Raw genomic sequence first — 23,130 nt, forward strand, 5'->3', positions numbered from 1 at the left:
CGCCTGCCGCCTTGAAATCATCATCATCACGCCCTTACTCTTCAACCTCTATAGTTTAGATGGCCTACCGATTGTTGTTGTGTCGCGCAGGAATGCTGAGTGCACTTGACAAAAGGTAGTTCTTGTTGTAGTGATTGTAATTATTCTTAGTTATGTTTCCATGATCTCAATGAGAGGCCCTTTGGGGCCTTATATCCTTGAGTGATTCCATCTAGGACTTTGAACCTTAATCGTAGGACTTCAAACTTTAATCTTGATCCTGAAGTTAAGGGGGAACTCTCAGTTCTTCCAACACCGATCCTTACGTGGTCAGGAAATAGTTCGGGCTGCTGGCTTGTGGTAGCAGCATTCTTTCTTGCTTTCTGGCGCTTTCGGTAGTTTCGTGTACGATTCCTGTTTTTGGGCGCCGACGAATCGGATCTTCATTGCTGCTTGCGTACTGGAGAATCTCAGTATTGTGATCGTTGTAAGTGAAAATATCATTTGTAAAGCGATCAAAAGAGTCGTGAGTTTAAACTATTCCCATCTAGTATAGGAACTGGCATTCCACGACAAAGATGCCTGGTTTTGCAATACTGCAAGGAGGTAATAGGGGCTTCTCTCCTCTTTAACCGACCAAAAGCTCGCAGGTCACAAAATAGCAGGGCGGCTAAACTTCGCTAAGTTTGCACGCCAACCATATTAGGAAATGTAACGCTCAGCTGAAAAGTTGCACTATTCTATAACAGGAAATGTAACGCTCAAGCCATTAACATACCGCAACAGCAATATAGGTCTAAAAAAAATAGAAGTAGTTTCCCGTATGTGCTAGAGAGTAAATTGCACATTAAAACTACATTTGAATCTAAGAACTGGTTGTGGTCTTGAAAACTTAAGTGCTGATTCCCCGCTGGATTCCTCCATCCCGGTCACGCGCTTTATGCAACCCCGCATTTATTTAGGCATCAATAGGTCGGGCAAGAAGCTGCCCTTCACGATTATGTTTATTTGAGACAGCTGTTTGCTAATATCCCACCTCAACAATTACCTCAATTTATATTATCTTTGCGGGCATCCCTCAACACATGGAATTGAGCAAACTCTGCCGAATCTGCCAGCAGGCATTATGTCCAGACCTGGTGGTGAAACGTAAGGCTTTGTGTTCAGAGCGTTGTGGACCGCACCACGCAGGTCAGAGAGCTTTTCTCACTGCAGTCTCCAGCGGATGCGTCATCTGTACAACTGTTTGGAAAATTATCAAGCGGCGGGGTTGGCCCTGCATCGATGGCGCAGGCACAGACTGGCTCCCTATGACTTACACATTGCGAGAAATTCCGATAGAGCTGTGGTTTATTGTCCGTTACGGGGTTGCAAATAGCTCACCAATTGTACAGCTTGCATTGACTCCACAGAGTGGTTAGTATTGCGACCTTTCGGCAACTATTATATACTTATAGATGCTAATTCACCCAGCAGACAGCCTAGATGAGGGCCCTATGTTACTTTCTCACGCAGAACCCCAGACGTCGTCTCTATCCACCCTGGATTTAGCTCTACAGTGGACAATCAACTGCCGCGAGCGTCACCCAGAGTGCCGGCAACTTCAGAATAAGGAAAACTGGTGGCCGACTCGGCTGGTAGATGTTGGCAATGAAGGCGACAAAGTATGGAAACTTGTTTTACTTCCTGAGAAGCTCCAATCTCCACCCATCTATATGACATTGAGCTATAGATGGGGTTCAAACGTCAACTATCGACTCCTCAACGGGAACGTGAATTCTTTCCAGAATGGAAAACCAGTTGGGGACCTTCCGCGGACTTTTCAAGACGCAATTACAGTTGCTCGGAGGTTTTCGATTAGGTTCCTATGGATTGACGCCCTGTGTATTATCCAAGATTGCAGGGAAGATTGGGCCTGCGAAGCCAGAACCATGGGACTTGTCTACGCTAACGCATTTTGCAACCTCGCGGCCGTTGCATCAACTGATCCAGACGGGGGTCTGTTTCGCAGCCGAAACCCGGAAGAACTTCGACCAGCACTTGTCCGCGCCGCCTTGAATTCAACGGAACCTCCGAAACAATACTACGCTGTCGATATCGAGTACGCTGAGAGACAAGTGTTTTGCAGCGAACTTTTGAAGCGCGGCTGGGTATTTCAAGAACGACTTCTCTGCCCTCGAGTTCTTTATTTCGCCGAGGAGCAAGTGTTCTGGGAATGCTTCATCGAGCAAAGGTGCGAGGCCTTCCCGAACGGGATACCTCATAGAGCTTCATCCAAAGACAGAGATCTGTCAGCAATTACAGAGTTCAAAAAGGGCACATTGGCAGATCGGGAAGACTTCACGTGGAAAGTCACGTATGATTGGCGTAACTTGGTGGAAAGATACTCGAAATGTGAACTTACCAAGGCCAGCGACGAATTGTTTGGGATGGAAGGAATAGCCGGCTTGTTCCGCGACTGCTTTCACGATGAGTATCTTTTCGGTCTTTGGAAAACAAATCTTGTGCCACAGCTTAGCTATTCTGTGGTGTCGCCTCAGCGAAGGCCTTCATCGGAGTATGTCGCACCGTCATGGACCTGGGCTTCACTGCAGGCACCGGTCAGGTTTCCTGGTGTATTATGGACGGTAACGGACCAAGTATCAGTTTTGGATATTGATCAGCCGCAAGGGGTCTTGAGACTTCGCGGATATGTGTTCCAGGCGACGATCGATTGGAAAGGACGGCCCACGCCTAAAGATATCGCTCTAATCGTCCATGACTCTCGAGCCCGCGCAGAAATCTATCCGGACAGTACGGACATGCAAAACAGAAGGCCTCAAACTATCACTCTTCTAACGCTATTGTCCTACGAAGGGACGCTAAACCCTTTGGAGGTAGGGTGTCTCGTCTTGGAGCCGATCTTAATTACTGCAGTGGAAAGTTACCGGCGGATTGGGTACTTGAAGGCTTACCAAAGACAAGACTTAGCTTTATTTGGTATAACGGTCTCAGAAGATGGTTTTGGAAGAATGAAGGATGTTACACTTTCTGATATAAATCTTATGTAATTCTCGGTTAGGAGGTACCGGGCAGTACAAATAGCGAGCAGAATGTTGTATATGTCCTATCGTAGCTAGCAATTAATACGGCCTTGGGTGGGGTTAGGTTGCGTCCATTCCGTCAGCTTGATGTTTCTGGCATGGTCTGAGGAGTGGTTTTAGTCGCCGAACTTTATCATGCGTACCAGGATTTCCAAATGTTGAAGAGTTCAGTATCTCCGTTATCGGTTGAGAATCTGGTAAAGAGGTTGGAGGTCGATAAAACCTGAGTTGAGGAAGATGTGTTGATTGGGAAGGGTGCCCTAGGTGTGAGTAGGAGTAAGTCGTGGTCATGGTGAATGAAACCCCAGATGTCGGATAACGCGCCCTCACTAGGTCACTGATGATTAAAGATGATATCGGGATGATCTTGAGTGTATTGATGATGTTCCTTGTGTTCGTCCTCCTTGTTCTTCGTTCTCCCTCGTTGTCTTTGTATCTGAGGGGGCAAGGCCAAGATACTAGACCTGCTGATCCTGCAACAGATCTGTAACGCTGTTCTGACAATTAAGGTATCATGGGGTGACATCTTCCCTTGAGGTGGCTGCCTGTGAAACATCATCATGCATGCCACTTCTCTAACAGCAGCCGCCCCACCAGCACTTGGGCACCAAAGGAGATGGGCCATTTCCGACGACCCAATTGCTCCACTTTCATGTTGACCTCTCCTCATTGATCTTTCGGACCTGGTATCTTCCGAACGATTCTGCCGTTACAGACCGCTTTAGGCAGTTAGTTGGGTACTGTCCCGGGCTCGATAGCCCATGCGGCTTGCAGACCATTTCCCCAGCCTTGACGCGTTCTACTCTTCTGCCTACAAGGAAGAAGAAACCCCAGACGTTGCCATTTCTTCCGCAGCCGTTTCTTGTCCATTTCAATGCTGTAATGCGTTCTCTCTTCTGCACGCCTCAAACTCTCTAACCCGCACATGACAAGGTTATGGTTGGACCTCGCCATTCTCAATTGTTTCGCAGAAATTCTGCGCTTCCACGACACCAATCAACCATCGCCAGGCCGCAGGGACCGAGAAGCCATAATGGGCTCGAGCACAACACAGCGGTTTGCAGATCGCGCATATGAAGACCCCAAATCGCCATTAGCTGCAGATGCCTTAGATGCCTTGAAGGCCTTCAAAGCATCCATCACGGACTTCTTTGTGGAAGACCAGGAAGTCACAACTGAGAAAAAACTCGCATCCGTTTATGACGTCCTATATGGTTGCGGGCCTTCTGCTCTCATGAATTTCATGGGATCTTCTGCGATTGATAAGAAGCCTTCATTCAGGTGGATCCATCTTCCCGCAAACAATGTAAGTAGTGGCGTGGTGTGATGATAAAAGCCAATCTAATTAATTCATCATAGTTGGAATGGGTCAAGGTGTGCCTGTACGACTTCTTGCGACGACCAGAGTTGACAGGATCTCTTAGGATCTCATGCAGAAAATCCGCTTCCCAGTTGAGCCGGCAGTACTCAACGATATCTGGAATAGTCATCAATATCGAAGGTTGACTCGTTATTCCTACTCCATGAACCCGGTGTGCCAGATAATTCCGGTAGGTACGCTCTCATGTTTTATACCGAATTGGCTTGCGGTTGTCTAAGAAAACGTGCAACAGGGCGATTTTAGTGCAACTCTTGAGGAGAGAAGCAAGAAGATCATGCTTTTTGTGGGTGCCGCCTTTCCTGTGATGCTTACTTTCATAATTAATGACGAAGATGCCGTTCTTAAGTTACGAGACTGCAGGCCACGTCCGCAGGAGGAAGCATTTCATCGAGAATTTGAACAGCTCAGTGTCGCACCCAATTGTATCCGATAAGTCAATGGATGAAAAGCTGGCCAACGCCTATCTGCATGCTTCGGGTGAAGATGGACGGTGGCCCAAGCCGCCGCTCTCGTTTCCACAGACATTGGACGAGTTTCTTAATCCCCAAGCCACTTCCATGCGTGATCTTGATCAGGTGGTCATCAGATATGCTACTAGCAGAAGGGAAATCATGGATCGGAGAGTCCTGCTAATGGTAGACCAGCTATGGCTATGGACTGATGGCGGTTTGATATTCGATCCTCCTCAATGCATTCTCATCTAACCGATTCTTAGCTTCAGTGATCTCGAGTTTTCCGCAGAGGTTGGATGGTGGCAACGATGATCGGTTCGATACGCTCAAATACATTATGCGTCGCTTGGATAGCCGGCAGCAAACTCCTTGCAAGTCCGCATACGACGTTGCCGTCTTGATCACAGGTTGTTGCACCGACCTAAGCTACCGATCAGAATCCAATTTTCAGGTTCTAGACATATTTAATTATTCTATTCATGGCATAGTAAGTTTTCAAGTTAACAATTTTGCAAAGAAATGCTGAAGTCAAGGAAGACAGAATATGTTGAGCGCTTTGAACGCGATTATCAGCGGTATATGCAACGCGGACTTAACTTGGCTGATGAAAAAGAGTCCATGGAAGCCATTAACTTCTTTTTTGATACCCGCCGTGAGATCGGACTCTTTAGAGACGTCGAGGATATCCATTCGGAACTTGACGTGCTGTCTTTGATACTTACAAGCCAGAGTAAGATCACGAAAGAATTAGCAAGAATCCTTTCAAAGAAGGAACAACTTTCTGGTGAAGATGTACAAGATGCATTTGAAAGAAGATACAGGGAAGCATATGGGGCAGGAGAAACAACTTTCGAAGAGGTATCAAGGACGGGGACTATAGTCGAGAAGACTAAAGCAGAGGTGAAGAAGCAATAGATACTCCCTTTGACGCGACTTCGGCTAACATCATTAGCTAAACCGTCTGATGGAGCTCAAGGAAAGGCAAGGCTCGAAACTTGAGACAATAATGAATCTGTCGCTTGCTTCCTCCGCGGCACGACAGTCTCAAGCCGTACTCGCTTTCACTATCATTACGGTAATATTCGTAAGTGCCATGTCACACACCAAAAGTGTCCAGTCATGACAGACTCTAGCTACCACTGTCTTTCATGGCCGCTTTTTTCGCGATCCCCATCCTGGAGCTTCCAAAAGACTCAGATGGCACGACTGCCTTGCACCTTTCGTATGTTGTAAAGTATATGAGTAAGCATCTCCAAATTCCTATCCCTGATGTTTAAAACCTAACATTGCTTAGTTAGTGTCACGGTTGCTATTTTTGTACCCGCATTGTTTCTGGCTTTTTATGCCAACGGCATCAGGAGAACAATAGGCTCTTTTACTCCTACCATCCGAAAGAAACGAATCAGCTCCGAGGCACGAGTGGAGGTCTGAGCGGTGGAGCCAGGGAGGTAGCGGCTGGGATGGACGGGAAACGGCCGCGTGATGGGACAGGCGTTATCAATGTCTTACCCAAAACGAACCTCGCTGCCAACGACGCCATCGCCCAGTCCTTGCGGGACTGTCGCCGACTTTATCAAGGCCGATTGGACACTCTGGGACCGCCAAGAGTGGGCGAAATGGCTAGGATTCAGCGCTATACTGGCGGCCAAGACACGAGGGCATGGTGGCAGCAATATGGGTATCTGCAGAGAGTGAGAGGACGTTCAGCAGCGCAGAGCTTATGACGGCGCCGTTGAGAAATCGGTTAGGGAGAGAGATAGTGGCTATGGCTCAGTGCATCCGATCGTGGAGCAAGCCGGGATCTGCAAGCCGTCGCCGCCGGGTAGCCCCAGCGATAGCCAACGGGTTGCCGTTCTTGCGTCACTGAAAGACCCCAGCGTCATCTGATCTGTAGTGTCCGCTAATTGACTGTGTTCTGCCACGTCGCTTTCGATGATGATGATTTATTCCGCCCGGAGGGACTTAGCCTATCGGGCACTACCGCTATGTTGCATAGTCCCTTCTTATGCTTTCTCTTGTTACAGAAAGCCCTTAAGCAGTGATCGGAATGGTCTGGTGTGGTATGGTATGGAAGTCAAACCATACCATACCAGCTGCTTATAATAACCGGTATCGTCTTGGGGCCCCATCCCCTGAGTGCGCGTAGCCCTCCCAATATGTCACGATGAGGGGTCTGGTCCAATCAGAAGGCGCTAAACAAAGGATACTCAATTCCTCTGCTAAATTAGGTGGTGAGAGAAGTCCCAACAATATTGGTCATTACAAATCGCAACCTTGCACATACGGCAGCCGTGAGAGGTCTGACTCCGCACATCCGGCCTCTTCATCTTCTTCTTTTCCTCATTGCCGCTGACATCCGTAAGAGGGCTCCATTCCGGGGCTCTTACTCTTAGCTGCCCCTGCCGACAGCCCTGACAGGCTAGGCAGTCTGACTTTACCTTGCGGTTGACATGATTGATCTTGCGATCGATGTGTTCCCTCTGTAATTCGGGTTGTTGTAGATCACGCTCGTCTCCGGCTCGGTAATGCCTCCTTGCTTGACTGTTATGGCCGTAGGTATTAAATAATTCGTTATAAATGCACTCTCGCCACTCCCTTTGATTCGTATATCGCTTCCAATTTGGCTGCGGTCCGTGAAGTTGAGCAATATAGCTGTTAACGAGGGCCACGTCAAGGAGGAAAGTCCATGCAAGTGCCTGCCACGGTCCACGGCGTAGGGGATGATCGTACTTATAATATGACCTCAGTTGGTCACCACGGTCAATATGATTCATTTGGTCGTTATAAGTAGCAGCCACTGTCGGTATGTTGATCTCTTTGGTAGCTTCGTTACCAAAAAAACGCCGTATTGGCTTGGCTTCTGACTTCCGTGATGACGGCTTCTTCCTCTGCCGGACGACACGCTCATCGTCGGCGCCGGTAAACACGGTAGTTAAAAATAACACAAGCTTGTTGTCTTTCCAAGCGATTTGGTTGACCTATAGATACAGAACGAAGACGAATTAGTAGGGATTTCTCAGCCAAAAGTGTCTGAAGCTAGTACCTGGTTGTCAGGGGTTGGGATCGCCTTGACGGTATTGAATTCGTACATTTTTTTTGACCTTGCCGTCATTATTCTTATCATTCACTAGTTCCTGGTTGATGCCGCTATTTGTACGAGCCGTGCCTGTGGCACCGAAGCTGTGGCTGCGGAGGTTGCGGAAGAGGGGAGACGACGAGAAAAGGTTATCCACAAATACGTGATATGTCGCTTCTGGCAGCATATTTGTAAAGGCAACGACGACAGCCTGAGTCGAATTCGGTGAGAAAGACTTGTCTTCTGTACTAGGCCTAGGCTTTGGCTGTGACTTTTCTTCGCTTGCTTGGCCGACCTCGTGATGATGACTTCTGCGTTGAAATTTCATCGCCAACGGCACCATGTGGTTTCTCCTTGACGTGCCAAATCCACCGAAAAAAGAAGCCACATTGGGCGATAACCCATATCTTGAAGCCCACGGGGTCAGGCTTGCTTTTGATAACCGTTATGTCGTCGCTTTTAGGGTTCCGTTTTTGACGGTCAAAAACGGTATTTGACGGTCAAATTCCTAAAGGGGGTTTTTGGCAGTAATTTACGTCAAAAACTCTCCCATTTTAGGCTTAGTTTATAGCCGTATTAGGATTAGTGTATACACGGAATAGGTTTAGTGCATCGCCTGACTGGCGCACAAAACATGACCAAATTCCCTTCTTCAGTGTTGAAAAGTAAAGAACATGCAACTATCACGATGAGTAACAAAGGCGGTCGCCCTAAGACTCATGGTGTTCATGAACACTTTGCAGCAGCCCCAATTCCTCCAGGAGGGTGTAAATTCACTCAACTTCGCGTTCGGTGCAAATACTGTTCTAAAACCATGGCCAAGCACGTCCAACGACAACAGAATCACCTTGCCAAAGAGTGTCTTGGTTTCCAGCAAGCTGCAGGCCATGTGGATCGCCAGCCTCGAATAACCACGGCTTTGTCCATGATGGATCGAAACTCTAAAGATCAACTCGATCGAGCCGCAGCCCTCGCCATCTTTAAGTCTGGCAAGCCATACACCACCTTCGAAGACTCTGGCATGGTTGAGTTCATCCAAATGCTCAATCCAGCGTACAAGCCCCCTAGTGGTGATCGAATTGCCTCCATACTTCCTGAAGTTTACCAAGATTACCGAGTCCAAGTCAAGGAGATCCTCGACGATGCCGATCATCTCAATGTCATCTTTGACGCTTCTGACGACTTAAGCAACAACCGTATTGTCAACATTTCGATCTCAATTCCCAACTCGGTTACATTCTATTGGAAGACTGTTAATACACGGAACGAGGAACATACGGCCTTGAATACCATTCGCCTAATCCAGCCACTCTTGGAAGACGTATTCACGAGGGAAGGAGAGGACTTCCAGGATTTCTCTCGCATGAACGCTATCTGCACAGATACATGCTCGACAATGCGGAAACTCCACGCTGAGATGAAGAATATGCCTGAGTTCAGGCATTGTTTCTTCATTTTGTGTGATTCCCATGGTCTTCAACTTCTAGTGAAAGACATCGTGGAATCGGAGAGATGGGCTTCAGTCCTTAAGAAAGTTACGAGGATCATCACGTTCTTTAAAAAGGCCAAGCTCCAACTCGCACGACTTCGTGCTTATCAGCTTGAGTGTTACGGTAAACAGAAGGCTTTCATTACACCAGCCATCACCCGTTGGGGAACACAACTCGGAGCTGTTATGTCTTCACTGGCAAACAAAGATGCTCTTCGAGCATATGCACGTGATGCTATGGTCCTCAATTCCCTAAAAACTAAGGCTATCAAAGGGGAAGAGGAGAAAGAGGAAGATCAACAAGTCCTAAGGGCAATACTCTCGTCTATCAACAACTTTGAGTTTTGGCATGAGGTAGAGATGTTGGCTAAGATCCTTCAGCCTATCGAAAACGCACAACGTTGCTCAGAGCGAGATCACTCATGCGTTGGAGAGGTTATTCCCCGTTGGTTGACTATCCAGAGCAAATGGGATGCTCTTGAGGAGGTTAACCAAGATCCTCTTATCAACTACTCGGAGCTGAGGCAATGGCGAGTCCAAAGGATGAAAGATCAAACGACAGACATTCACCACTTCGCATTTGCCTTGGACCCACGGACAACCATAGGGGAGGGTCTTGGGCTTGACACTATGGAGAGAGCACATCGCTTCCTAGAAGAAAATACCAGTAACGAAGAGTACCTGTTGGAAGAACTGAGAGTTCCCCCTAAGCTTCAGGATCAAGATTAAAGTTTGAAGTCCTACGATTAAGGTTTAAAGTCCTAGATGGGATCATTCAAAGATATAAGGCCCCAAAGGGCCTCTCATTGAGATTATGAAAACTTAACCAAGAATAATCACAATCACGACAACAAGAACTACCTTTTGTCAAGTGCACTCAGCATCCCTGCGCGACACAACAACAGTACCAACAGCTCTTTGGGGAGTTTGTCGATTCCGTGCTCGCGAAGGTGCTCTCTTTGGCCCAACCTCGCGGATCTATCGAGAACAGCCGAAGACTCCTCATACGCCTTCTCACTATTACGTCCTAAGCGCGTGGGGATACTTTGGGTCTATGGGAGTCAAGTTGGCTACATTGGCAAGGAGAGTTCTAGGATCCTTGGCGAACTCTGTTCCTTCAGAGCGTTCCTTCAGTGCTACGAACTACCTTCATTGTAAGCTTCGGAATCGGCTTAGTCCGCTTAGCACTGACAAGGCCACTTTCATCTATATGAACAGTCGGGTGCTCAAGAGGCTCAAGACGGTCAAAGATAATCCTGCAGAACCGATGGTTGTCAAAAACTGGGAGACAGTTGATGTTGCTCGACTAGTAAAGATAGAAAACGCCTTCCAAGACTCTATTGTTGTCGATGGCTGGGGTTGGGAAGAGACCGATTTGGAAAGTAGTGGAGATGATATGGACATCGGCCAATGAGAGGTTTTTGACATGTAAAATACTTAGAAGTTTCTGACGTCAAAAACTTTGGTCGGATAGGTAAATTACCAGTCGGTAAATTACCTCGACGGAACCCTATCAACGAGAAGCTGTACATTGACTACCGCTACTTTGACGCCCATAACATGTCGGTGCTGTACGAGTTTGGCCACGGCCTCTCTTACACAACGTTTGCGCTCTCGGACATGTCCATCGACAAGGTCGCGGAGAAGATCGTCACCCCGTTGCCGAGGGAGCAGGACGTTGTGCCCGGCGGCAGGCCGGACCTGTGGGAGGTTCTCTTTGAGGTCAATGTCACAGCGCGCAACACGGGTCACGCGCGCGGTGCGACCGTAGTACAGCTGTACATTACACTCCCCGACTCGGCGCCCGAGGGGACGCCCGTAAGGCAGCTCCGTGGTTTTGAAAAGGTTGATCTCGCGTCCTGCGGGAAGCAGACCGTCTCGTTGGCCCTGATGCGGCGCGGCATCAGCTACTGGGACGTTGTCGCGCAGCAGTGGAGGGTTCCCGAGGGCGAGTTCACGGTCAGCCTGGGCTCAGTGTGGCTAACAGACCGACCGACCCAGACCGGCCGCTTCGGTCTGTCGGTCTAGGTCTGTCTGGGTTAGCAACCTGGTCGGTCTAGGTCTGATTTTCTGATGCCCTCATTGGCTACCCTTGCCATGCCCCACTTAATTTGGCGCTGCGAACTCGAACCCGCAAAAAGAGTGGGACTGGTACGGGTGCGCCAAGGCTGAGTCGGCCAATGGGAGCCCTGGAAACCCCTAACCCAGACCAAATCAGACCACCCAATCCGACCAGCAGCTCCGGTCTGTCGGTCTGATGACAATTGCCGGTCGGTCGGTCTGCGGTCTGAAGATGGTCTGTCAGACGGTCTGTCAGACGGTCGGTCTGTTAGCCACACTGCCTGGGCTTCAGCAGCAGGGATATCGTGCAGGTTGGCACATTCACCGCGATTGTCGAATAGCCCTCTAGCGGTCGGCAGGCGTTTCTTGAATGATCCACGGCACTCTACCTGTGGTACTATGAATGTTTGGGTAAATGGTATGCTGCTACTTCAACAGTCTCCTAGCTACCCAAACACAGATTCACCAACTCAGAACTACGGGATAGAAGTAAGGCAACATGTTGACCGTCTTCTGTTGTACGCTTGGTTGGAAATGTGATGCTTCTCGTACAAAGTGGAAGTGACAAGAGCATGCTATCCTATAGAAGTCCCTCAGGTTGTCAGCCATGTCCTTGCTCGACATGATTCGCCTGTGGAATACTGATCAGTGTCATCGTTTTCCTTGGAGTTGAACCACATGATTGTAGGACAGAGCGCGGCACTTGCACATTAACGAGTAAGAACCCAAAGTTGGCTTCAAGCGTGACGATGGAATTTTGATACTTCGTCAATTTGCACTAATGCTTGAGGCTTGGACACTAAACGCCCGTGTTGCAAAATTGAGTCTACTAGGCGTCCTCCACGCCGACGATCTTGAGCGAATCGTTCCACAGTCTCGTGGCCTTTTCCTCGTCAAAGGCCCAGGGCGCATACGTAGCCACGGTGTACGACGTCTCGCCCTCAGCGGCCTGTGTATCGGCAACAGCACAGTTGTCCAGATACTTCCCTCCCTTGGTCGCCCATTCGGCTCCGATGGCCGCCCATACGGTTGTGGCGGCTCCCTGCTCCACGCTCTTCATGGCCTGCACCATCTCCGGCGCCTTGGCCATCTGAGCCGACATGGCTTCTCGCTGCTCAGCCGGGATAAACCTCGCAAGGCCAGTCATGATGGCACCTGGCTGTAGGCTGGTGGCATGAAGTCCGCGGGCGCCGTAGCGGCGTTCAATCTCGTTGGCGAAGTAGATGTTGGCCGTCTTGGACTGTCCGTAGGCCTTCATTGGGTCATAGGAGCCCTCGGTGGTGTAGTTGTAATTATCCGAAGCCTCGATACCCGAGTACTTGTGCGCAGCGGAGGCGACACTGACCACGCGCGAGTGGAACTCAGGCGTCGATGCGGCAAGGAGGGCGGGCTTGAGGAGCTGGAACAGCAGGAAGTGGGCGAGGTGGTTGGTACCGAACTGTAGCTCGTGACCGTCGCGAGTGAGACGGCGGTCCGGAACGGCCATGATGCCGGCGTTGTTGACGAGGATGTTGATCTTCGTCGTCTTCTTCAGGATGGCATCTGCCGCAGCCCGGACTGAGTCAAAAGACTCATTATCCATCTGCACAAGATGCATGCGTGCCGGGTCGAAGAAGTCGGCAACCGCGGCCTCTGCCTTTTCAAGGCTACGGGCGACGAGGAATAGGGTAGCACCCGTAGTCGCAAGTGCGCGAGCCGTCTCGATACCAATTCCGGAAGAAGTTCCCGTAATAACGATGATTTTGCCATTGAGCTTGCCCTCAACGCCTTCATCCTTGATGATCTGGAGTGCCGTGGGACGAGCATCGCCAGGGCCGGCGGGCTTAGCATGAGCCTCAGCGTATCGAGACATGTCGGCGGAAAATGAGATGAACCGTGGAATGTGGTGCCGATTGTCTGCTCAGATAGATGCAAGACTGGAGGGAGTAGGCGAGAGATTGTGTGCCTCAGTCTGGGTAGAACTACAGGACCGTCACTTGCGTTATATAGAGTTGTCCTGCCATCTCGTGCGGTATTTGAAATGGGCACGCCTTGCCATCGGAAACTTTGTCTACGTGCGGGGACATTGCCGGATAAGCCGTTCCATGCGATAGACAGCAACTTACCACCCAGGAGTGGACATAAGACCCTGATAGCCCCTCCGGGATAAACATGAAGCATCGTCTGTAGACGTATCATCTGAACTGGCTTGGATGACAGTTCTTGCCTATTGGGTCCTAGCTTGCGGACTCGGTTATGGATGAGGGGACTGTTTGACCCCCGCTTTCGATGACTACTATTACCGCTTTCAGCACGAAGTGCTAGGGTGGCCGAGGTGGAGAAGAGATGCTGATGCATGCTGGCCCCCTTCGTGCGGGACCAGCCGGCCGGTAGAGGCTTATGGCCGGGATTAGCGGCGGAGTTTTGATGACGGCAGTTGCCCATCGAGGACTGGCGTTGTCTTGAGACCCATAAATAATGACAATGCCAGAACATGGACCATGAAAAGTCCGACAATTTCTTTCCCAAACTTTCTGAGACTCACTCCTGCTGCATCCACCCGGAAGCGCCTGCCATATTACTGTACATGGCATCGCCACCGACATCAAAGCTTGTCCCCATTGGCAGGCCACGTGTTCAGGATGCTGGGTTATTGCAAAAGCGTCTGGGCGAGGACAAGAAGCAGCACAGGAGGCTACAGAACCAGAGAAACCAGCGGGCGCGCCGTAAGTACAAACACAATAGTCGCGAGCCCGGCCACCCTTGACTGACTGATTCGGCCTTGCAGGCTTGCGTTTAAAAGAACAGCGGGCCGCAGCTGGGATACAAGAGCCTACAAATCGCCCGTTTAACATTGTGCGCTGGCGGATCGAGACACCGCCTCGCCCTTGTCAGCCGCATTCGACGTCATCGCGACAAGAAGCCGATGTTTCGGTTTTGGCACAAGCTTCTCCTCGCGAGAGCTTGGCTGTTATCTCTGGCCATTCGACTCTGTCACGCGGCATTGACACTGCGAAAGGCCATCAGGGTCGGACTCTGGCGGATTCCCACCAGAATATCTTCCCTCTGCCGGCTGATCACCTACTCCACCTCATCCACTTCAATGTCACCCGAGCCCTCAAGAGTAACAAGAACGCAGTTGAATCCTTGTCAGTTTACGCGACGCTACAGCACCATGACCCGACGTCTTGCATCTCACTGGAGGTGAGGGCTATTACGCAACACAGTGTGGCCGGGACGCCGGCATCCCTCGTGGCGACGCAGCTCCAGATGACCCGACAGCACTCGCCATGGATTGGTATGCTACCATGGCCGCGGGTCCGCGATAATATTATTAAGCGTCATGCGCATTTTGATCACTGGGAATTTCTCCTGGACCTCGTTGGCGGAGAACTGACCGGGCCCCCGGTTGACACGGAGGACGATGACGAGATCACGTCAGGACGGCAAGGACTGATTGTCTGGGGCGAACCGCACGACACAGGTAGCTGGGAGGTGACGCCAGGGTTCCTGGCTAAGTGGATATGGGTGTTCTCGGGGTGTCGCGAGGTTGTTGACGTGAGTAATCGGTGGCGGGCTTCGAGGGGCACAGAGCCCCTGCGGATTTCTGTGGTAGAGTGAGCCTTTGCCCATGGGAACGTTGCAATAGGCATTTAGTACACAGGCACCGAGAAGAAATTATTATTGTTCGGCATATTTGGAGCTTCGTTTCCACGCACAGGCAAGGCATCGCCAGCGTCAAGATTGGGTGTTGAAATCCAGTCCCACCAGCCAGAAGGATCTGGACGCCTCGGCTCGCATGTCCGCGGGCCTGAAACAGACACTGTCCTCCAGCTGCCGTAGCTCCTCTTGCTTACGTCGTTTCTCAACTGTGCCGTTGGGTAGTTGATAGCCGCTCCGGCCCATTCTGCAGGCCCCGTTAGTTGCGTTTGTAACAGGCGTGATGGACCCCCTTTCCTTATTCCGATTAGGTTTGACTCATGCTCATTCACTAGCCTACTAGCTTGGGTAGTTCATGCAGCACGCCAAGAGTTTTCTGATGACTAGAAATTTCCGTTCAGGGACGACCTAGCCCACTGTACGTGCTAAAATATATTATCTGCTTGACGTTTTAAGCTAAAGGTTAAGCACGCGGGCGGCAATAGCGAGAATGCGAGCTTCATGCGTCAAGCGGACTTTGCGGACTTTGTCCCGCAACGACCCGTTGTGTTTCTTGCGGAAATGACATATGTCCAGGAAATCGGATATTCGATGGTCTGATCACTACTAACCATACTCAATAATCCAGCGGAGTTTAGATCGTGGTATTCTCTCTATCGCATACTACATATCAAATGAGCACAGTCTATAAAGTGTCCATAATTCATGTAAGTTTGACGTTACTACGCAATCTCCCTCCTACCAAGATTCGGCCCATTACCTTTCTTCAAAAAACCCATTTTACAACCCTCTGAACATGCAATCGTTTGACCCAAAGAAGGACATTCCTGACCTGTCAGGCAAAGTCATTTTTGTGACTGGAGGCAATACTGGCCTTGGTAAACAAACCATTTTGGAGCTCAGCAAGCACAATCCGAGCCAAATCTTTCTTGGTGCACGAAATAAGGCCAAAGCCTTAGCCGCCATCGAGGACATTCGAAACACTGTGCCCAAATCCGCCCCTATTACCTACATCGCAATTGACCTCAGCTCCTTCAACAGCATCAAGAGAGCAGTCAGCGAATTTCTGAGCCAGTCGGACCAGCTTCACATACTCATCAACAACGCTGGGATACTGGATAGTCCGGCTAGAACGACCAAGGAGGGGTATGAGGCTCAATTCGGCACCAACCACATTGGTACTGCCCTCCTCACAAAACTTCTCATACCTACGTTGAGGAAGACAGCCGCCAACAGCTCGCAGCTCAATGATGTACGCATCATAAATGTTGCCTCTTCCGAAGAGACTCGGTCACCTGCCCATAACACCTACGACTTTGGCAAACACAAGACTGAAAATGCGGGCACTCCGGTCCTTGTCCGCTACGGCATCTCCAAGCTCGCAAACATCCACCATGCTCGCGCCCTCTCTCGTCATTATCCAGAGATTTGCTCGGTCTCCCTGCATCCTGGGACAGTTGATACGGGTCTCAAAAACGGGATCGCTGTCAGCAATCCACTCATGAAGCCACTGTTGCCTATCGTCGGACTTTTTTCGAAGAAAGTTACGGACGGGGCAAAGCATCAGCTTTGGGCGGCTGTCAGCCCCAATGTCAAGTCGGGCGAGTTCTACCATCCCATTGGCATAACGGGTCAGGGGTCCAAACAATCTGGCGATAGGGCGCTGGAAGATGCGCTGTGGAACTGGACGGAAAAGGAGCTGGAGTCTCATGCATAACTAGTGAGAACCGTCTGCCCAGCGTTTTGCTGCAAGGGAGAAAACCACCATTATTGTCGTAGGCCTTCAAATCACTTAAATGTATTCTATCTGCCAAAAAAAAAAAAAAAAACCTCGGCCTCATAATGGACACCAAACTCATGTGGAAGGCACACATTGACGAAATAGAACGCAAGGTGACCAAAACCACCGCAGCACTCAGTAGCCTCGGCAGCTCGACATGGGGCGTCCCGATGCGGGAGTTACGCACAGTTTACAGACGAGTGGCAATACCACAGATGATGTACGCCTGCTCGGCCTGGTCCAACGCGAACTGGTCTGCCAATGGCGAGTCAGTCAGCGCAAGGGTGTTGAGGAAGCTACAGAGTCTCCAAGCAAGAGGAGCACGGGTCATAGGCGGAGCATATAGAGCAACGTCGATACCAGCCTTGAACATCGAAACGTATCTACTTCCGATCGAGGAGCAGATCCTGAAACACAACATTGATGCACTGGGACGCATTGGACCGGCGCAAAGGTCGCTCCCCGAATCAGCAGGAAACAGACAAAAGAGGAAGAGCCCGAGGCAAGCTATCGAGCAGACTATCCGGGACTTGAAAGGGCCGAATATCCGACAACAAGAACAGGCAAGTGCATACATTACTCCTCCATGGTGGCGTGGGCCAAGATGCTCTATCGAGGGCAATACAAAAGCAGCCAAGCAGAAACACCTGGAACAGCTATCAGAACACACGGCCATACACGTCTACACCGACGGCAGTGGCATCAATGGTCATGTGGGAGCAGCAGCAGTATGCACAACGACACAGGAGAACCGGGCAGCATACATGGGCACCGAGCGGATCTCAACCGTACATGCCGCCGAACTACAGGGCATCTTGCTGGCTCTACAGATGGCGCGGGAGGACAAGCAGCGAGGCAACACAAGGAGTAGAGTGTGCATATACACAGACAACCAGGCAGCCATAAGGTCCTCGGCTAAACCAAAAGGCAAACCCGGAGCATACCTCTTGAAAGCCATCGCGCAAATCACAGAAGAACTCCAGCAAAATGGACTGCCTGTAGAAATCCGATGGATCCCGGCCCATGCAGGGGTTTGGGGAAACGAACAAGCCGACAAAGCAGCCAAGGAAGCCATAGGATGGAGAGAAGGGGGAGCCAATGGACCCAGAGCGGCCGAACCGTCTGTACTATGGGCACTCCGCTCAACGCTCAAGATGTGGACGCACAAGCACGTTCACAAAGCCTGGCAAAAACAAATGGGCCAACGAAAGCCGGGGCAGGGTCTGCTTCCGTTATACGCCGAAACCAACAAAAGAGGTATTACAGCTGCACACGAAACTCAACAAGAGACAAAGTGCACTGTTGATCGGATTGCGGACAGAGAAGATAGCCACCAAGCACTTCCTCTTCAAGCAAAGGGTACCAGGCGTCACGGACGACAAGTGCCCCTGCGGACAAGGACGACAAACGGTATTGCATATCCTCCTGCGATGCCGGAAACATCGACAACTCCGGAACCAGGAACTCGGCGACTTCCTAGGACTAAGCGACCTTCGCAGGGTGTTGGGAGAGCGCAAAGCAGCCGCGAAAGCCGTCAGATTCATGGAACAGACAGGGACCCTTGGGCATCTCGGGGATCGAAACGTAGCCAGACGATGTCGGGCGCTGGGGGGAGACTGTAGGTACACGGGCCCCATACACGGGGCGGGTATGGCCGCCTCCACTGAGCCTGAAAAATATTGTACATTGGTAGAGAGCCACATTCTGCACGAGGGTGGCAGCCACGGGTAGAATGAGGTTGAGGAGAAAGCGGGATCATTGGGGACAGCTGGTCAATGTACGTTGATGTCGCACTGAGCGTGCTAAAAGGATCAAGGGTCAGGTAAACGATAATGGGCAGCAGCAGTGTGTTGATTGATTGTTGTCTTAGGTTGTCTCTTGTGCGGGGTATTCCCTCCCGCAGAGCTACTTAAAGCATACGGCTAGATTACTAACGCAGTTGTTTCATGAGGCCGTGAAGATCATGCCTACCCTGCGACAGTTGATGTTGGCGAAGTGGGGCAAGCCTCGGATCAACACCCGGAGCGAGCTTCGGCTGTCCGCCAACCCCGCTAAGCGGGCATGGCTGCTTATGTATCTAGCGGCTACAACCGGGCCCCTCATATAGACACGACCGGTCGTGCCGTTAAGATCACGTGACTTTCGACACGGCCGGCCGTGCCAATAAGATCCGTTAGTAAGCACGATTTGTGTGTGAACAAGCGATAACCCTCTTCTCTTCAATCTACGGAAACAACATCGATTCATACAATTAAAGAGATATGTGATTTGCTGTGTATACAGCTCTTCAGTCTGTAGTATGTCACCTATTGGCAGCGCACCAGTCTGCCCAGGGCCGCGAAGAACATACAATACCTACACTCGCATCATCCGACCACCACAGGTCAATAGGTATTAAGTGAATCACTTCAATGCGTGCAATATATAAAGAAGCCCTCTTCCCCTTGAAGAGCCCTTCTTTCCCTCGTCAAACAGTATCGCAAAGATGTATAACCGCAACCAAAGTCAGCGTCAAAACCCTCAAGACTTCCCCATCTTTGTTGACAATACGGCAACTCCAGCAGGGGCAGTCTATCCTTCAAATGCGAATATACCGGCCACTTTACACCCTGTTGCTAACAATCAGCAACGAGAGTGGCGCCCCAATGATCCTTACCCAGCAACCAACCCTCTACATATGCTCCATTGGTGGGTTCAACATACCTTGCCAAATGATCCAACTACCTCCAATGCCCTCTATGCCCAGGATCCTCAAGCCCTTGTGAGAGCCCAGAATACTCAGTATCTTCCTCAGGGGGCTCCTATTGCTGTGATCCAACGCCCATGGGGATATCAGGTTGAGGGAGAATGGCACGTTGCGTATTGGGATCAACGGCTTCAGCAACGGCAACAGCGTGCCAATCCTGATATTAATCCCCTCTGGAGTACACTCAACCTTCAGGCTATGGATCAGTCATATCGGAATCAGCAAATTGCGGTCCCAGGCACGAATTGGCCTTCGCCGGCTGTAGGGATGACTACCTATCTGCCAACAATTGCACGTTTAGAGAATGCAGGGGTTCACGTCGCGAATGTTGACCAAAATGGCTATATTCAGTGGTATTGGCAGGGAAGGCAGTGATCTCTTTGGCATTGGTAGGTCTTTCGCTCTTTTAATTAACGGCTACTCGGCCAAATGAACCCAACATTGCAACTCAGTCACAACTCTATTAAATCGAGCCATTGGGTCATAATAAATATACTCAGAAATTCGCTTTTTCTTTCTCTGTGCAATAATACATACCAATCACATTTTCCATCAATCCTGCAAATGTTACTGGGGGGGTTCCCGCTTCTATACCGTTCCTCCTGTAATTCGAGATCCCTTTCACAAGCATCCCAAATATGCTGCATCCCTCGCCGCTGTACGAAGGGCTGCCCTGCCCTCTCTTTCTCAACACTCTGTTCAACCCGTTCATTCTCAGCTTTATCCCAATCAAGATAACTCTCCTTCTCCTCCCTGGTCCACTCTCTGATGCCATTTCTCTCCCTGCAATGCCTCCCCATTTGCTTGTAGTCAAGGCACCAGTCAAGCTCTGCTTTGGAGTAACGCATAGGTAGCTTCATGGCCTTCCGGTATTGTTGATTAGTCTTGATGGCTCCCTGAGGCAATGTAGCATACCAGGCCTCCCGTGCTTCTTTGTATCGTTGGAAGATAGCACGAGGGTCATCAGCTCGCAAGGCAGGAACTGCTGTTGTACGTGCTGCAGTAACAGTTGCTGGTCCAGCTGCTAGAGGAGATAGTATACGAGTTGCCGTCTGTATTGTCGTATGTGTTGTTGTAATTGCTATAGTCTCAGATACTATAGAAGACCCTGACGGAGACGACGGGGACAATGAGCGGGTCACAGAGCGAGTAGATGTGTGTGTTGTTGTATGTGTTGTTGTAGAGGTGTCGGTAGAAGCCTGCAACAGATGTTCGTAACGCAAGGGGCATGCTTTCGACCTCATGTTGTGGCCTTGCTGATGACATCTCGAACACTTTGGTGGTGCCTTTGGTTGTACTGCTTTCTCAACAGCTTCGAATGCACAAGGCTCACGCTGTGTGCTTGTTGGTGGCAGCGTTGAACTAGCTGCTAGGTGGTCGAACTGCTTTCGAGGCTCAATGAGAAGCTGGGGGCTTCCTGAGCGTTGGAGATACCAATGTGAATGGAAATGATGTAGTAGAAGGGGCTGATACTCGTCCAGTAAAGGTTTCAGGCTATGAGCACAAGGTAGACCAAGAGTCTTAGTGAAGACCCCTGTACACGCAGGATGCTCTCTTGATAGTCGTTGCCGTTGAGCCTCAACCCTCCGCAGGGCTTCATGTGATATCCAACCACGGATGTTGCTATACAATGCCCCGGATAGCTGAAGAGGTATGGTGATATGCTGCCTGGCTTGGTTTGCCTTGAGCTCGGCAAGCTGATTTGCCAGAACAAGCTTGATGGTCCTCCAGGCCTCGAAGAGGTCAACTTGCGATGTTTTCAGGTGACCTTTGATGAGATTGTGAATGCCTTTGGCCCGTGATGTCACATATTGCTCGAAGTGAAGGTATTGATTAGCCCACGCCTTCACAAACCTCTCTTTGTAGAGATCTAGCCAGGTCTCCATGATATAGCCCACCTCGTTGATATGGCCAGGGATGTAACGGTCCTTGAACTTCTCAAGCCTCTCGTTGTAGATATCTTCAGTCGGTGAGGCTACAATCTCATGCCAAGAGTCGTAGAATTCCTTCCACTCTTTCTGCCCTTGAGGATCGTTTTTATCCTGAGTAAATGCGGGCATACAATAGGTCAGGACCGCTTTGTTGATATGCCATAGGCATAGCATCGGGGTTGACTGAGGGAAGCAAGAGGGAGAGGAAACAGCATTCATACAAGCAAGGCAGCGATCTGTAAGTATTACAGAGGGAAGGGCTGCTCCATGAAGCTCATACATATACCGTAAACGCTCAAGAGCCCAGATGAAGTCATGCTCTTCCTCGCCGCTGAGGAATGCAAATGCAATACAGAAGGATCGTTGACAAGCATCAACACCAACTATATCGAGAAGAGGCATCTTGTACTTATTGGTCTTGTATGTGCAGTCCAATATAAGCACTTCAGGGTACAGTTTGAGGTATGCAAGTGACGCAGGATGTGCAAACAATACTGCTGTAACCCTGCTACTCTCGTCGAGGCGTATTTGGCTCCAGAAGCCCTCACTCTTGAGCTGATCATTAAGGGCATGCATGTTGCTTTGACCTTTGGCAAGGTTTCGCTTGCCCTGTGCAATGCAATTGTAGATATCTTGCTGCGTAGCAATTGTATCCGAGTTCATACGTAGGTATGACATAATCTCCTTTGGTGCAACGCCGGCACTGGAGAGTTGTTGGACTGTTGATTGATCCAAGGATGAGAGCTGACGATGTATTGGATGTGCCACTTGACTGAAGCTTGGTTCGTGATTGTGTTGCTTGAAGTCAGCCCCGGAACGATGCCTTAGACTCCATATAGTCCCGCATTGGCTCTCCTTTGCCATGACAGAGAAGAGGCATCCTGTACGACGTGATACAGTCTGCCGTTGGGGATTCTTTGAGGGACGGGCATACCCTCCGCGGTCACAGCCGAAGATGACTCCAATTCTTTGATTGGAGGTCTTGGAAGACCTCCAGGATGTAAAGGCATAGCCTCGTGGCGCTGCCCAAGCATTGATCGCTGTATGTAGTTCCTCCCGTGAGTTGTAGTTGCCTTCAGGAGGAAGAACATCATCAGGGAAGCGGCGGGAACCCTCAATTGGGTTCATTGTAGTAGAAGAAAGGCGCGATAAGTTGAATTGGTGCTGTGTTGAGCTGATGCTGTAGAAGCGGTTGATCGTTGAATTGGCACTGAAGAAGCTGTTGGCCGCGAATTAATGCCGCACAAGCTGTTGACCGTTCAATTGATGCTACAAAAGCTGGTGGTCGCCGAATTGATGGCACATGGGCTTTTGATCGTTGATTTGAAGCTATTGATCGTTGAATTGAAGCCACAGAAGTGTCAGACACGCGTGTTCGTATAATGATGGGGACAGATGGTCAGAAGATGGAGAAGTGAGAATAATTGTTTTAGGATAATAATCATGTCTATGACTGATCTGTAGATGTGTTGTCCCCTTGTTCTTTGTTCTCCCTCCTCGTCTCTATATCTGA

At 50.1% G+C, this 23,130-nt stretch overlaps 7 protein-coding genes across 7 annotated transcripts; 5 read left to right on the forward strand and 2 right to left on the reverse strand.

The window, feature by feature from the left end:
• Positions 1–1,910: 1,910 nt before the first annotated feature.
• On the forward strand, positions 1,911–6,326 carry MRS44_017668 (uncharacterized protein; the record flags this gene model as incomplete). The annotated part of the gene is made up of 9 exons (XM_065615577.1): positions 1,911–2,772; positions 4,034–4,368; positions 4,676–4,726; positions 4,776–5,109; positions 5,159–5,382; positions 5,433–5,795; positions 5,848–5,979; positions 6,029–6,137; positions 6,190–6,326. The coding sequence occupies 9 exons, from the start codon at positions 1,911–1,913 to the stop codon at positions 6,324–6,326; spliced, it is 2,547 nt and encodes an 848-aa protein (XP_065471649.1).
• A 2,333-nt stretch (positions 6,327–8,659) lies between these two features.
• On the forward strand, positions 8,660–11,488 carry MRS44_017669 (uncharacterized protein; the record flags this gene model as incomplete). The annotated part of the gene is made up of 3 exons (XM_065615578.1): positions 8,660–10,127; positions 10,333–10,842; positions 10,935–11,488. 3 exons carry the CDS (start codon positions 8,660–8,662, stop codon positions 11,486–11,488), a joined length of 2,532 nt encoding a protein of 843 aa, XP_065471650.1.
• An 862-nt stretch (positions 11,489–12,350) lies between these two features.
• On the reverse strand, positions 12,351–13,373 carry MRS44_017670 (uncharacterized protein; the record flags this gene model as incomplete). Its single annotated transcript, XM_065615579.1, has 1 exon — positions 12,351–13,373. One exon carries the CDS (start codon positions 13,371–13,373, stop codon positions 12,351–12,353), a length of 1,023 nt encoding a protein of 340 aa, XP_065471651.1.
• Positions 13,374–13,994: 621 nt separating this feature from the next.
• On the forward strand, positions 13,995–15,343 carry MRS44_017671 (uncharacterized protein; the record flags this gene model as incomplete). The annotated part of the gene is made up of 3 exons (XM_065615580.1): positions 13,995–14,226; positions 14,289–15,058; positions 15,158–15,343. The coding sequence occupies 3 exons, from the start codon at positions 13,995–13,997 to the stop codon at positions 15,341–15,343; spliced, it is 1,188 nt and encodes a 395-aa protein (XP_065471652.1).
• Positions 15,344–15,956: 613 nt separating this feature from the next.
• On the forward strand, positions 15,957–16,877 carry MRS44_017672 (uncharacterized protein; the record flags this gene model as incomplete). The annotated part of the gene is made up of 1 exon (XM_065615581.1): positions 15,957–16,877. One exon carries the CDS (start codon positions 15,957–15,959, stop codon positions 16,875–16,877), a length of 921 nt encoding a protein of 306 aa, XP_065471653.1.
• Positions 16,878–17,002: 125 nt separating this feature from the next.
• MRS44_017673 (uncharacterized protein) lies at positions 17,003–18,562 on the forward strand (the record flags this gene model as incomplete). Its single annotated transcript, XM_065615582.1, has 1 exon — positions 17,003–18,562. The coding sequence occupies one exon, from the start codon at positions 17,003–17,005 to the stop codon at positions 18,560–18,562; it is 1,560 nt and encodes a 519-aa protein (XP_065471654.1).
• A 1,179-nt stretch (positions 18,563–19,741) lies between these two features.
• On the reverse strand, positions 19,742–22,745 carry MRS44_017674 (uncharacterized protein; the record flags this gene model as incomplete). Its single annotated transcript, XM_065615583.1, has 4 exons — positions 19,742–19,843; positions 20,349–20,738; positions 20,794–20,885; positions 20,951–22,745. The coding sequence occupies 4 exons, from the start codon at positions 22,743–22,745 to the stop codon at positions 19,742–19,744; spliced, it is 2,379 nt and encodes a 792-aa protein (XP_065471655.1).
• Between the last annotated feature and the right edge of the window lie 385 nt (positions 22,746–23,130).

The sequence above is a fragment of the Fusarium solani genome (genome assembly GCF_023522795.1).
Source record: "Fusarium solani strain SB1 chromosome Unknown bctg00000014, whole genome shotgun sequence".
NCBI classification, from domain to species: domain Eukaryota; kingdom Fungi; phylum Ascomycota; class Sordariomycetes; order Hypocreales; family Nectriaceae; genus Fusarium; species Fusarium solani.